The following is a 16,365-nucleotide window of genomic DNA, read 5'->3' as shown; positions in this document are numbered from 1 at the left end:
ACCAGCCTCTATCTAAATATCTATGGTTCTGGGGGTAGCCCATTTTATTTTTTCATAGCTCTCACTGTTAGATTTGTTCTTACACTGAGCAAAAGTTTATTACCGTCTATAATTCTCAACCGCTGCTCCTTATTTTGTTCTTTGATGCCAACCAGCACGAGTCTAATCCTTCTTCTATGTGACAGTTCTTCAAATATCTGAAGATAGCTGCCCTGAGCCCCATAAGTCTTCTCTTCCCCAGCCTAGAAATCCCCAGGTCCTTCAACTGATCCTCGTAGAGCATGTTCTCCAGCTCTCTCAGTGACCTGGTTGCCCTCCTCTGTATGTATTTCACTTTATCAGAGTTGTTTCTGGGATGTGGCATATTGAACTGAACACAGTATTTCAGGTATTGTATTTGTGCGTGATTGCATGTAAGACTCGGATTCATCTCAGTGTTTGAGTGGATCTCTCTGACTGTATCACAAAGGGAACTAGACATTATTTTTAGATAACGTTACTTGTTTCACCCCTTACCTCTTCTCCCCTTTATCAGTACAGACATCTGAAAGATGTTTATGCATTCATACTTGTATATGGTGTAACTACCTTATAGCCAAGGGCTAAACAGTCTCAGCAGGGAGAACAATGAGCAAATTCTTAAATCTGAATTCTCTTTTAGTGAGTCTTGTGAAGGATTAATCATGTGTAGTTTAAGTTAAGAATGTGTATACCTTGATTATGTAAGCAATGGGTGAACATAGGTCATATCTGTGAAAAGTAAGATGTTTGAAATTCAGATACATTTATGGAATTTCAAACACATTTTTCATTTATTGATGGGCACTGCCCACCACTGATTATAATGATTAAAGTTAATAACAGGCACTAATGACTTTTTTCCCTCTTTAGCTCATTTCAAACTTAGTAACCATCGGTAAGTACATTCAATTATAGAAATGAATTAAAAACAAACAAACATCCATGCACTAATCACTTTAATAAAGTATGAATGTTTTCGGTTAAAAACAAACCATTAGCCTTGACAGTAGAACTGATAAACATGACAATATCTGATGAATTTGCCATCTTTTTTCTTTAAGACATAAAATTGCATTTGGTCTTTGGCTATGACAAATTTATTTTTTTTTAATCCTTACTGTCTTAGAATCAATACTAAATATTGGTTCCAAAGCAGAAGAGCGATGAGGGCTAGGTAAGTGGGGTTAAGTGACTCGGCCAAGGTCACATAGCTAGGAAGTGTCTAGGGTGACATTTGAAACCAGGGCCTCCTGTCTCTAGGTCAGTCTCTCTACCCACTGAGCGAGGGAGCTGCTCCTTTGCCTATAATTCATTCATTCATTCATTCATTCATTTGTTCGTTCGTTCGTTCGTTTATTTATTTATTTTTAACCCTTAACTTCCGTGTATTGGCTCCTAGGTGGAAGAGTGGTAAGGGTGGGCAATGGGGGTCAAGTGACTTGCCCAGGGTCCCACAGTTGGGAAGTGTCTGAGGCTGGATTTGAACCTAGGACCTCCCGTCTCTAGGCCTGGCTCTCAATCCACTGAGCTACCCAGCTGCCCACTATGATTTATTAATGAAAAGGAAAATACATTTGGAAAGGGTTCTAAAATCCTACCAAGACAATGGCTTTGCTGAACTTCTCTTCATCAGTGCTGAGTTTCCAAGGGATCCCTTAAGTAGCAGAGTCAATAACTTTCCTTCAAACTTCCTTCCATCCCAGGCAACATCTTTGGGCAAAGTTCGTGTGAGAGAAAAGGTGGCGGTGTACACTTATTCACTGACTGTCCAGGAGCTGGACAGTATTACAAAGGAGGAGGAGGCCAGGGTGGGAAAGCTTCTTATAAATGAGGAGGCCAGGGTGGGGACACTTCAAACTGCTTTTATAGGAGCCATTTATTCCCCAATTCATCTGATTATTTATGGATCATACAGGCCCTTCCATGCCATTTACTCAGATGGCTTAAAGGCTCCTCACTGTTTTGCAAATGAACTTCAGCCACACTGTTAATCATTTCGGAATGAGACCTGGGCCCCTGGAGGGGAACAGGCAGTACTAATTTAAAAACACTGAATGACCCCAAGGCAGCTTTGGTGCTGTGACTTCTCTCCCTTACACACCCATATATTAGCTCTGCTGCAGAGAACTCTATAAACTTTCTACAGAGTAACAGATTGTAATTCATGGGCACAAAGCTGCGCAGAATTGCTCGGTCAGCAGATTCTCTCCTCTCCTCACCACCTCCCTCTTTTCTTGGTCCCCCATTTCCCCAAAGAAGAAATCCTGCATTTCAAAAACCCAGCACTAAGCAAAAGCCAACAAGTCAAAAGAAAATAAGGACAGGTTCTGGGAATCTAATTTATTCTCTTCCGTCCTCTGCTAGAGTGAGTGCCTCTGAGCAAAGCAGGGCTCTTTCTAGGTCCTTAGAACTTTTGTTGTTCAGGCACGGCTGACTCCATTTGGGGGTTTCTTGGCAAAGATCCCAGAGTGGTTTGCCATTTTTTTCTCCAGCTCATTTTAGAAGTGAAGACACTGAGGCAAACAGGGTTGAGTGACTTGAGCAGGGTCATACAGCTAATAAGTGTGTGAGGCTGAATCTGAATTTTTTTTACTCTAGGCCTGGCATTCTATCCACTGTGCCACCTACCTGCTCTTAGAACGTATTCCCCTTTTTTCTGTTTCTGCCTGACTCTGGGCAAGTTAGGGATGTTCAGGGTTCAGTTAAGGTTCATCTTTTGACAGAAGGCAATCCTACCACAGTCAGAGTCAGAAATCTGGTGTGGATGATCTATAGTGGCCCTAGTCTCATTATTTTAGAGTTGGGAGGGATCTTAGAGGTCATAAAATCCAATTCCTTCCTTTTAGAGATAAGGAAACAGAAAAAATGAAGTGACTGGCTTGGGGCTACAGAGTGAGAAAGTATTTAAGGTATGAACCCCAAGTCCAAAGTTCTATCCATTGCCCTGCGTAGCTCTCTAAGATGCTCCAGGATGATATTTCTCAAGTGCTTATGAGATCATCTGTTTGTATAAGGAAACCCAGAAACCCAGGGAAGAGCTGGAAGCTCTAAAGAGGTGTGAGGGATGGGACAAAATCTTAGCCCTAGAATATGCCCTTGGGGGGATGCCAGCCAGAAGCTGGTAGAGGCAGATACTTTCAGGTCATCACATCATTAAGCTTCTGGGTATACTCACCTATCTTTCAAACACAAAAATTTTACATACCAAGAAACCGAAATAATAGCTAATGTAGCTATTGATGCAGTGGCTAGCCCTGTCTTCTTGACAACAAGATCATAAAGGGATTCCAATATTCTTAGAAGTACATTTTTTGAGACTGGTTTGGACAATCAACATTCATTTCCTCCCTCTCATTTACCATTTACCAAATAGCTCCCTGGCCAAAATCAATGTATGTGCCACCTGTATTTATTTTCAACAGGACTGCTTTTTGTGTATTTACTTCATGACAAGGACAGTATGGTAGCTTCAGAACCAAAAAGACCTGGGTTCAAGTTCTGCCTCTGATATATATTAGCTGTTTCACTCTAGGTACTTTAATTTATCTATTATTGTTTTGGGTAACTCTCAAAGTCTAGGAGTTACAGGAAAAGTGCTTACCTACATTGGTAGTAGGAGTTTCCCCTTTTGAGAGTTTCCTACACCAATGATCAAAGGCCATAGAGTCCAATTCCTTTTTTTTTTTAGAGATAAGAAAATAGAAAAATGAAGTGACTTGCTGAAGCTACACAGCTAGTAAATATTTGAGATGTGATTTGAACCCCAAATCTATTGTTCTATCCATTGCTCCACCTATCTTATCTAAGATGCTCCAAGATGACACAGGTTCAGTCCTTTCCATATTATAAGAATGAGTATGTTTAATTTTAAAGTGCATCCATCTTCTAAGAGACTCACAACAATAAGAATAAACTAAAATATTGACCACAATGGGTAAGGCGGTGTGTCGAAGAAGGAAGAACAATGGAATTTCCAGGTGGGTGACTATGGGTCCAAATCCGATCTCCAATATTTCTTAGCAAGGTGCCTATGGTTTCGAAAGTCAATTCATCTAAGCCTCCGTTTCCTCATCTGTAAAATGGGGATAATTATGCCAATAGCACTTACCTCATAGAGTTGTTCTGTGGATCAAGGGAGTAAAATTATGTAAAATTGTTTGTAAACTTTAAAATGCTTTGATAATACCTGCTGTGATGAGTGCTATATATAGTATGTGAGAGGCAGTTAGGTGATGCAGTGAACCTAGTGCCAGACTTGGTGTCAGGATGACCTGAGTTCAGTTTCAATTTCAGATACTTACTAGCTTGTGTGACCTTGTGCAAGTCAATTCTATATCCCTCAGTTTCCTCATTTGTAAAATGAACTGGAGAAGCAAATGGCAAAGCACTCCAGGATCCAAGAAAACCCCAAATGGGGGTCATAAAGAGTGGGACATGAATGAAATAAACTCAACAACAACAATATACTACTGGACCTCTAGCAAGTCATTTCTTTTCTCTGGGCCTCAGTTCTTCATCTATAAAATTAGGGACTTGGGCCAGATACCTCGAAAATCCCTTCCAGGTCTCACATTTTTCTGACTCTGTGATGATGTTGCTAAAAAGTCTCAGGTGGGCAGCAGCTATAGGGGCACATGACAGCCAAGGCTACCAAAGCTACTGTAAGGGAATAAAGTTGCCCAGGCAGGAGTGTGCCTTGGATGGGATGGGAATGAACCATGTCCACTGAGGTGCCCTAATCAGAGCTCTTCTGACTGTCCACACACATACACACATGAGCTATTACAACTGTCTACACACAAACACACACACGAAATGAGATTTTCTGACCCCCACACGAGCTATTTTGACTGTCTACATACATGCATACACACATGTTATTCTGATTGTCTACACACATGCACATGAGTTATTCTGACTGTCCACACACATGCATGAACTATTTGGACCACATATACATGCATGTACATATACATGTACATATGTACACACAAACTCTTTCCAAATCTGGTGAGGCTCAGCTGACAGCATCGAAGCCACTTGAAGTACTGGCAAGGAGGAAGAATGGTCAGAAATATGGGGAGGGAGGGAGGGATGGAGGGAAGGAGGGAGAGAACTCTGCCTCAGCTCTGGCCAACAAGATGTACCTTTCTCCCTTTGTGTTAAGCTGGAAATGGGGAAATTGTTTTGCTGATGTTTTCTTTTCTGAGACTCTCCTGAGGATGTGGATAATAAATAAGTGACAATAACAGATTGCACACTGTCAGTCCTGGGCACTTCTTCTCCTCTGGAGAATTGATTTTTAATAACAACGCAGATGACATGTGGCGGGAGTAGTAGCTGACACCAGAGTTTTGTGGGCTGCAATAAATCATATCAATCTGGAGGCTCCTGAATGGGCACAGCTACTGGGGATCCATTTCACTAATGTCATCGGGTACCGGCTAGAGTGGGCAGCCGGTTAACAGGTCTGGAGGTAGGAAAGTGCCCCTAAGCTGTTCCTAACAATATGCATCTAATATAAGAAGACATAGAATGATAATAGGCGTAATAAATAATCACAATAATAGGTAGTTGGGGCGGCACAGTGGATGGAGCACTTGACTTGGAGTCAGGAAGATCTGAGTTAGAATTCTAATACTTTCAGCTGTGTCACTTGTCTTAGTTTCATCATCTGTGAAATGGAGTCAATAATGGCAAGGGTTCTTTTGAGGCTCAAATGAGATAACACATGTATAATTCTTAGTAAACTTTAAGGTGTTATGAAAATGATAGCTATTATTATTATTTATTATTATTAAGGTGGTAGTGGAGGGCAGCTAGGTGTCTCAGTGGATTGAGAGCTCAGGGATGAGAGGTTCTGGGTTTACATCTGGCCTCAGACACTTCCTAGCTGTGTGACCCTGGGCAAGTCACTTAACCCTCATTGCCCACCCTTACCAATCTTCTGTCTTGGAACCAAAACACAATATTGATTCTAAGGTGGAAGGTAAGGGTTTTAAAAAAAAGGTGGTAGTGATTGATATTAGGAGCTAGAATGGCCACCTAATTTTTTCCTGCTCCTAAACTGGGTTTTGATATAAGATTCTTTCCTTTAGGCTAACCTAGGCTAGCTGACAGGGAGGATCCTGTATCTCTTTCTGAAAATAGTCAATTTATATTGGGAGACACTGGACTACCAAGGTGAGAAATGAAATAAAATTATTCCATGGCCTGTAACCACACAGTCAGATGAACCAAATGTCAACTCCCCTCCTTAGCTGGCTAGGACAGTGATAGGCAAACTATGGCCCGCGGGGGCCAGATGCAGCCCCCTGAAATGTTCTACCTGGCACTGCAACATTATTCCTAATCTGACGAATACAATGAGTAGGATACAATACAATGAAACTTCAAAAGAGTTGCCTTAGAAACAGACTGACAGAGGAGCATTTCCTTTCCTTTGGCCCCCTCTTTAAAAAGTTTGCCCGTCACTGGGCTAGGGTATACTCACAACACTCGAAGAGACCGCAGGCCATTGAAGGCATGGATTGGAATGCAGCGCAGCTGGTTGTAGCTCAAGATGCTGAGGAAGAAAAGGATGACTGTCACAGTCTGTTGGTTCATGAGTATCCACGGGTAAGTTATGGGCTTTGTGGGCTAGGCATCACCAAGGTTGCATACCAAGTCAACTCCCTCCTTGGGTAAGTCTCTGGGACTAGCTGTCTCTGCCTTCAAGTGGTGCATACTCAAAGCATGCAAAAATGACTCGAATACAAGGGGCTTGAACAAAGTGAAATCAGACGGGAAAATTCACTGTAGGTAGAAAACTCCTCAACTAAATAAGAGGAATTACAAAACGGATGACTACAAATTTATACTGATTTTCTCCTCTGTTGATTACATGTCCCGGCTCTCCTCCATTGAAATGGTAGAGAGGCCACTACTATTCTTGAAATGCCAGGAGAAAAGAGGAAGGACCAGAGTTTGGGTAGATAGACATGGAAAAGAGTTTTTCAAGGCTGGGTGGCCTCCTAGCTGTGTTTTGTTCCAAGTAACTGGAGGCAATATCTGCAAAGACCCAACAACACATCTAAGTTCAAGTTGTTTTCCTGGGTAGAACATAAGCTCCTTGAGGGCAGGGACTATTCTCATTGTTGTGTGTTTGTATTCCTAGCATCTAGCATCCTGCTTGACACAAAGGAGGTGCTTAATACATCTTTGTTGAGTTGAACTACCTTGAATAAATGCCTCAGGTCTGTGGCCATTAGCCTACTATATATTTTGTGTGTGTCTGCCTTGGTGCCTAGGTATGTGTGTGTGAGACAGAGATGCTGGGAGAACAGACGGGTTTAAGAAAGCAAAGGAAGAGAAGGGCCATAAGCTTGGAGACAAATGCTGGTTTGTTGTGTTACTTACAGCGTGGAGAGTTGAGTCATGTTGCTGAAGGTATAATTGGCCAGGACGCTGATGCTGTTATTGCTCAAGTCACTAGAGAAGAAGCGTACAACAGAAGGGTCATAGCTACCCTTGGCTCCGTGGACCAGGAACTTCTGATGGCCTCAGTTTCCCCCTCTCAGTGCATCTCACTGCAGCCAAAGGCCACTTCTATGCATTCTCATTTTATGCAGTCTCCAAATATCGTTCCTGCCCGAGGACCTCACCGTTTCCTAGTCCCCCAATTCATGCTCCCCATAACTGTCAATGCCTCCCTCCCATACTTTCTATTTAACAACTTTGTATGTATTTTTATTTATTTTGTCATATTTGTCACACATATACAAGCATACATATATATGCTTTTATTTACATATTATTTACAAATTTTTTATTTACATATATTTATTCTTATATATAAGCATAAATATATGTAAACATATATACTGGTAAGGAGCTTAGATTCTTTATTTGACATATATATATACAAGTATACACATATATGCTTTTATTTACATATCATTCACATCTATTTATGCTTACATATAAACATAAATATATGTAAACATATATACTAGTAAGGAGCTTAGAGTCTTTATTTGTCACATATATAAGTATACACACATATATGCTTTTATTTACATATTATTTACATATATTTACAAATATTTATGTTTATATAAACATAAATATATGTAAACAAATATACTAGTAAGGAGCTTAGATTCTTTATTTGTCACATATATACAAGTATACACATATATGCTTTTATTTACATATTATTTACATATATTTATGCTTATATATAAAAATGAATATATGTAAACATATATACTAGTAAGGAGCTTAGATTCTTTATTTGTCACATATATAAGTATACACATATATATGCTTTTATTTACATATTATTTACATATCTTTACAAATATTTATGTTTATATAAACATAAATATATGTAAACAAATATACTAGTAAGGAGCTTAGATTCTTTATTTGTCACATATATACAAGTATACACATATATGCTTTTATTTACATATTATTTACATATATTTATGCTTATATATAAAAATGAATATATGTAAACATATATACTAGTAAGGAGCTTAGATTCTTTATTTGTCACATATATAAGTATACACATATATATGCTTTTATTTACATATTATTTACATATCTTTACAAATATTTATGTTTATATAAACATAAATATATGTAAACAAATATACTAGTAAGGAGCTTAGATTCTTTATTTGTCACATATATACAAGTATACACATATATGCTTTTATTTACATATTATTTACACATATTTATGCTTATATATAAACATATATACTGGCAAGGAGCTTAGATTCTGATGGGGGAGGCAAGTACACACATATATGTATATATCAATCACACATATACATATATGTATATACACACAAACACACATAAACGTACATGTATATATGTACACAAATACACACAAAACCTGTTGTGTCCTCCATTAGACTGTAAGCCCCTTGAAGGTAGGGGTTATTGAGTTCTTCGTATCTATATCCCCGGGGCCTAGCATAGTTCCTTGCACATAGTAGGTGCTTCTTATTGAATGACGGATTCTTTTCTGGTCTCACTAGCCCAGGCACTCACTTCTCCACAGGTCATTTCATGGGGGTAGGGGAGGGGGCTCTCATTTGCCATTTACTAAGAGCCCTGGCTGAGGAGAACCTCCTCTTCTCCCTCGTTTTTTTTAAAATTTGAAATTTTTCATTTAATTAATTAATTAATTAAGAATATTTTCCCATAGTTACATGATTCGTATTCTTTCCCTCCCCTTCCCCCACCCCCTTCCATAGCCAATGAGCAATTCCACTGGGTTTTACATGTGTCGTTGATCAAGACCTATTTCCATATTATTAATATTTGCATTAGGGTAATTGCTTAGAGTCTGCATCCCTAATCCTATCGCCATCGACCCATGTGATCAAGTAGTTGTTTTTCTTCTGTTCTACCTCAAGTTGACTGTCCTGAATGGTCCTATTTCTGTTGGGGCCATTGGAGGTTGAAGGGGCAACAAGGACATTTAGTAATAAGCACCAAAACTAGTTTATGGGCTTCCCGGTACCTCATAGCAAGCCAACCCAGATCTCTCTGGCTCAACACAGGGCAACTCAGATCTTCACTCAAAGAGTTTTGGGTATCTTCAGAGAGGCATTCCAGGCCGGGTTACTTATCGAGGGAGTGAATTCAGTTAAAGACAGGTTCTTCCCATTCACTTTAGACTATGTGCTTGGAAGGAAAAGGAGGGGCAGTAATAAGCAGACTACCCAGGGTTAAGATATTTGAAACCTGCCAAGTCCTGCTGGTATGTAACTGGGCCCTCAGAGTGAGAGAGGGCCAAAACTCTGTGGCAGTCTCCATCACTCTAAGCATGGGGTCCACCGAGCTAACCTCCCAGCACCAGGGGGGTAAATAAGAATCTCAGGTAGTAGCCACCCAGCCCCAGGCCCCTTACATTAGTGTCAGGTGTCTGAGGGTGGACAGCTCTTTAGGTACAGTTGTTAAATGGTTTCCTTCCAGGTATCTGAAAAAAAAAAGAGAAGAAGACAGAGTAAAGGGAACCAAATCACACAAACACACACACACACATACTTTCAGGCAAGGACTCCTGAGAGATGAGGCTGTGTGTTCCCCATGTATTATGAATGGAAATAAGGCAAAGAGGCAAGATTTATGGGAAGATGGGGGAAAAAAGACTCCAATTTTTTGAGCCCAAGGTTGTTTCTTTTCACAGGGGAACAAGTGAGTTCCATTTTTCAAGGCCCCTACTTTGAGCAGTGCTAACTTGGGCTTCCTAGGATCAGTCTGTAAAGCTCAGCTGTAAAAGAAAGAATTACTATCCTTTCTTCCAGGGACAACAATATAGTATTCAAGGACATACAGTACATATTTGGAAGGAAAAAAAAGATTTTTAAAATGTCCCTCTTACTGTTAGCTGAGATTGCTGTTCCAAAATCTGGAACATTATGTGTAGTTATGGTTGCTGGAGGAAGACTGTGTGGCACAGTGGACAGAGGACTAGATTTAGAGTTAGGAAGACCTGTGATCAAGTCTTGTCCCTGACACATGCTGTTTGCTTTTTGTTTTTGAAGAGGACTAATGATATCAAGAGGTGATTTCTTGAATTAGGCATGAAATGGATGTGAGGCAGAGTTGCAGTCATCAGTCACTCTCCCAGAGTCACTGAGGTCCAGTGGCAAGTCAAAAGTCAAGATATCTAGTGATGGCCCAGGATGCAATGGATGGCCTTGTCTTTGATGTCTGACCAAGCTCTAAAAGCGCCACAGAACAAATTGTTCTCATCTGCCCGTTCTGCAGGGGGAAGTCTTCACGTGCTTGGAGTAGACATCCTCGAATCCCACAACAGGTTCGAGGCGGTTGGTTACCCTCAATTTGGTTTAGCCCTTCTACTGAGATGATTTTATCAGGGTGTAGACAATGCATGTTACACTTTCTTGGAGTCTGGCAAGAGTTGGGTGAAAGGTAGACACCAAAGACGAATGAACAGCTCTGAAAAGGTCTCAGCAAGTCCCCACACCAGAGGAGCTAGTCCTCCCTCAACACCCCATATAACCCTCTGACATATACTAGTTATGTGATTACAGGTCTTTTAATTTTTCAGTGCCCAGGGGACTGTTTATTATCCAGCTTACAGAAGAACTATAGATCTATACTGATGGAGGGGGTGTGCACACTGGCAATTCCTCACTCTCTGCTTTGCAAGCCATCTTCTATCCTCCTAACCTCCCAAAATAGACTGCAAAGTAGCAGTCATCTGCAGAAATGGGTAGATGTTCCCATTTCTGTAGGGGAAGAAGAGGATCTTCAGATGACAGCTTTGGAGCTGGAAGTAACCTTTGAGGTCATTTCCTTCAAACTCTCTCTCTCTCCCCGATTTTATAAGTGAGGAAACTGAGGCCTAAGGTGCCACAGGTCAAATTCCTGGCAGGACCAGGATTTGAACATAGATTCTTCTTGTCACTCTACTATGCTGGTGACTAAAGCAAGCAGCCATATTAGAGGGAAGAAAAACCAATGATGAAGACACATAAGAAAGATTAGGCTTCTTTGGTTTAGAAAAGCAAAGCTCAAGAGGGGAAGACAGGAATGGAATCTATAAGGTCATAAATGAAATAGATAATAATGATAACGATAGAATTTTGAGGTTTGCAAAGCCCTTTTACATATACCATCTTAATTAATCTTCATAACAGCCCTGTAAGATAGGTGCTATTATTATCCTTATTTTATAGATGAGGAAACTGTGGCAGACAGAAGTTAAGTGACTTGCCTGGGTTAGTAAGTGTCTGAAGCTAGATCTGAACTGAATTTCCCTGACTCCAGGCCCAGCACTCTATCCACTGGGCCACCTAATTGTATAGGAGATAATACCTGAGCTAGGCCTTAAAAGAAGCTTGTTTTCTTGTTGTTGAACTATACCTCTCTCTATCATGTCCCTTGAAGTCCTTGCTGCTAGTAGGATAACATCCTGTGTCTTATTTTTCTTTTTAAAAATTATATATGTATAGTTTCCAGATTATATGTGGGTACAAATTTTAATAATCATTTTCTGACATTTTGTAATCCATGTTCTCTCCCTTCCCCTCTCCTCAAGATGGCAGGTAATATGACATAGGTTATACATGTGCTATCATGGTATAAATATTTCCATATTCGTAATTTTGCAAAAGACAATACATATTGCTTATACCAGAAAAATATTCACAAAGGAAATGAAGTGAAAAATGGCATGCTTCAATCTGCAATTAGACCCCATCATTTCCTTCTATGGTGGAAGATAGATTTTTTTCCTACATGAGTCCCTTGGAGTTGTCTTGGATCCTTGCATTGTTGATAATAGTTAAATAATTTACAGTTAATCATATGTTGTACAATATTCTCTTGATTCTACCCATTTTATTTTGTATTACTTCATAGAAGTCTTTCCAATGGTTGTTGGGGTTTGTTTTTTTTTGCATGTGATCATTCTGTTTGTCATTTCTTATGGTATGTATCTTATTTTTCTTTATTTTTCTCCCATCCCTATCCTCCAGCACACAGCACAAGATTTTGTAAAGTAGCAGGCCCTGAAGAAGTGATTGTTGAATTAACTGTTGAATATTACAATAATATTGTTTCTTTTTTCTTTGTTAATATATAGTACATGACTAATTCCTTTCTGGGCTTTACTCTCTCCCTCTGATCGGATGGCAACTCTCAGAACCTCAGCCAATCAAGTTTCATTCCTTTCCAGGTCAACAGCCAGACTCTTACATTCCTCCTAGGCTGAATACCTTTCTCTCTCTACTCTCCTCCCTCAACTTACACTCACACTCACACTCACACTCACACTCATACTCATACTCATACTCTCACTCTCACTCTTTCTGTCTCTCTCTATCTCTCTCTCTTTTTCTCTCTCTCTCTCTCCTCCCTCTCTCCCTCCCCCATCAATTTGTATTTGTATTCCTAATACTTAGAATAGTGTTTTACAAGTAATGAGAGCTTAATAAATGCTAGTGGCCTGCTGCCTGACTATTTTAGCTCCAATTTAAATAGTGGTTTAAAAACGGGCTTTTCTATTTTTTTTTTTTTAAGGATTGAAATGGTACATGGTCAATGGTACAGATATTGAGTTGTTTCTCAGGGTACATATTTATTGAAATGCTTGGACATTTTATGTAGGTAAGGGTTCCTGGGGTTCTGTGGTTTGGACAGTACAAAGTTGAAAGCTGTAGAAGAGGTTCTTCTCGGAGGAGAACATTTGAGAGACTTTGCTACTGAATTCTTCCAGTTAGGGAGATGAGGCTTTATTGGGAAGTAGCTTAGAGGAGGGAGGGTTCAAGGTGTCATGTTGGGGAAAGATTGGAAACATCAAATGGGATAAATGAGACAGGTGGGTGGTAAAGAGCAACTATGGGTGCATTTAATCTAGGAAGACTCATTAGCTACCAAAGAACTACTATTAAGAAAATACATTCAGTCAGAAAGTGATTGTATGTAACGTCAGACAGCCATAAACACATGTATATTTTCTTTTCTCCTTCCATTTTGTTACCTAATTCGGGGCAGTAAACGTTGCTGAATCATTTCAGTTGGGTCTGACTCTTCATGACTCCAATTGGGGCTTTCTTGGCAAAGATACTAGAGTGGTTTGCCATTTCTTTCTCCAGCTCATTTTATAGATGAAGAAATGGAGGCAAACATGATTAAGTGACTTGCTGAGGGTCACAGAGCTAGTGTCTGAGGCCAGATTTGAATTCGTGAAGATGAGTCTTTCCAACTTTAGTCCTGTACTTTATCTACTCTGCCACCTAGTGCCCCAGTGGATTATAGATGTGTCAAAAAGAGATTTGGCATGTTCTTTTTCATCTCAGCAGCAACCAGTAAGGGCAGGACACTGGAGTCCAGGGAAACCTTGTCTGCTGATTATGCTTAACCACAGCAACATTAATAATCATGAATGGGAATTGCTTTGATGAGTTTGTTGTTAGATGCTGGAAACAACAGACATTTGTAAAGCATTCTGAAGTGCTTTAAAACATTTATTATCTCATTTTTCTCTTTCACCTCACATCTCATCATATTATCTCATTTCATCATTACAACAATCTTGGGAAGCAGTATTGAAGATATTATTATATTTTTCATATGATATTATTATACAGTATAAAATAAGATATTATAATATTTGTTGTTATAATATACAGGTATCCCTTTCACATTTTGGGGTTTAGGAGCACAGTGCCCTTGGGATCTGGAAAATCCATGTAAAATTTCTTGGTCCTCCCTTCATGCCAAAGAATTCTGAGTTTTTTCTTTTTCTTTTATGAGGTGTTTATAGCATCTGATATATATTTACGAGTTACTAAATTTTAAAGATATCTTTACATTTCTAGCTTTTGTGTATCATCTGCTAGCTTTTATCTTTTTTTTGCAAACTAATTTTTTTTAACCCTTGTACTTCGGTGTATTGTCTCATAGGTGGAAGATTGGTAAGGGTGGGCAATGGGGGTCAAGTGACTTGCCCAGGGTCACACAGCTGGGAAATGGCTGAGGCCGGGTTTGAACCTAGGACCTCCTGTCTCTAGGCCTGACTCTCACTCCACTGAGCTACCCAGCTGCCCCTTTGCAAACTAATTTTTTATTTATTTTTATTTATTTTATTTATATTTTATATTTTAATTTATCATATTTATTTATTTCATTAAATATAAATATTTTATTCATTTATTTTAATTTACATTAAATTTATATATTATTTATATATTAAAATTATATTTATATTAAAAAGCAATTGTGTATATTTATGGTATTAAAAGAAAACATGTGATAAATTATATAATACCATACATATATTTTATGCATTTCTGAATTCCCAAACATTTTCTGTGTCATCTGCTGACCTTTGTATGTCATCTGTGACTTCTACAAAACTCACCCAAAATTCTTGTTTAATTTCTTATGCTGTTCCTCAATATATCAAAACCACAATAGGGAAAGTTGTGATGTGGAAAGGATACCTGTATTAATTTGTTATATGACTAGAGAGCCAGCTCTGAAGCCAGTAGGACTGGGTTTGAGTCCTACGTCTGTTATGTACTTCTAGTGTGACACTAGGTAAGGCACTTTATATCCCAGTGCCATAAGTGACTCTATAAAAGTGTGAAGTGTAGAGAAGATGCCAACTTATATTAATAGCCTGAGTTTCCTTACCTGAAAGTTCTCTCTACCAGTGAACTCACAGGTCTACTATGTAAAGCTCAGGAAACTGAGGATGAGGTATGAAGTCCCTGTTTATGCTCACACAGTTCCTAAATATCCAAGGCAAGAGATAAATATAGGTCTTCCTGACCCCATCCTGCTTCTCTGGACAAAAGAAATTCCACAGAAATCTCTATGTCTGGAGTTGGGTTGTCATCACTGATGGTAGAGTCTTGGATCATGCAATTCTTTGGTTTTAGGGTACTTGAATTCACAGGGTGAAAGACTAATGGACCCAAAATTGGAAAGTTACTTAGAGACCACCTAGTCCAGCCCTTCTATTCTACAAATGAGGAAACTGAGTTCTAGGGAAATTAAATGGTTCACCCGAGGTGACACAGATGGTTAAGTGTCCAAATGTGGGATTTTTACCTAGGTTTTCTAACTGCAGAACCAGCATTCTCGTTTTTGGCATCACAGTGTCTATATTTCTATATCCAACCATAAAAATTGCAAATAACTACTTATGACAAATGAGGGAACAAAATAAAGACCCTCAAGACTTTGCCTGAATTGTTGCTGTATGACTATCATGAAGTGGAGGAGGTGGGAAAGAATTAGAAGAACACAATCTCATCAATTTTCTCTTCCTCTTAGTTTTATTCCACCTCACAAAGAAATCATTCCATTCTGAAGGTCACAAAGTATTCCTCTCAAATGCTTTGCTGTTTGACTTTCTAGTAAGATGGTTGGGCCCTTCTGAGTAGACTGTTTTCCACATTCTGCTCTATTGTCTTATAATAGCTTCCCCTCACTGTCGTCCCCACTCCACATCCCCTCCTCATCTCCACTTAGCCATGCCCTACCCATTTATGTGAGAAATCATAGTTCATAAACCATTAGATTTGGAAAAGAACTTAGGAATAGCTAACTTGTCTCATTCAGCAAGCTACTGGCCAAGTCAGGGCCCAAACTAAGTCTTCATCTCCTAATCCAATACTTTCTGTGATGTCGTGTCATCATCATCAAGTCCAGTTTGAAACCACCCATGGCAATCTCATCCTGTTCTGAAATCATGGAATCAAAAGGTGTTAGAATTGGAAAGGACCACAGGAACTCTCATTTTACATATGAAGAGACTGAAGCATGGAGAGAAAGAAAACTGACTTGCCCAAGGTT

The 16,365-nt window shown here is 39.3% G+C and overlaps 1 protein-coding gene across 1 annotated transcript in view; it reads right to left on the bottom strand.

Moving 5' to 3' along the window:
* The window catches only part of SLIT3 (slit guidance ligand 3), an 835,110-nt gene that overhangs the window by 66,281 nt on the left and 752,464 nt on the right, over nt 1-16,365 (bottom strand). Inside the window, exons 22-24 of the mRNA XM_044659841.1 lie at nt 9,938-10,006; nt 7,420-7,491; nt 6,515-6,586 (exon numbers count right to left, since the gene is read on the bottom strand). Of these exons, the coding sequence (XP_044515776.1) occupies nt 6,515-6,586; nt 7,420-7,491; nt 9,938-10,006 (213 nt within the window). The remainder of the gene's footprint in view (nt 1-6,514; nt 6,587-7,419; nt 7,492-9,937; nt 10,007-16,365) is intronic.

Source organism: Gracilinanus agilis, chromosome 2 (assembly GCF_016433145.1).
Source record: "Gracilinanus agilis isolate LMUSP501 chromosome 2, AgileGrace, whole genome shotgun sequence".
In the NCBI taxonomy this organism is placed as follows: Eukaryota; Metazoa; Chordata; class Mammalia; order Didelphimorphia; family Didelphidae; genus Gracilinanus; species Gracilinanus agilis.
The sequence above is the reverse complement of the archived record's forward strand: the minus strand, read 5'-3'. Positions and strand labels throughout refer to the sequence as shown.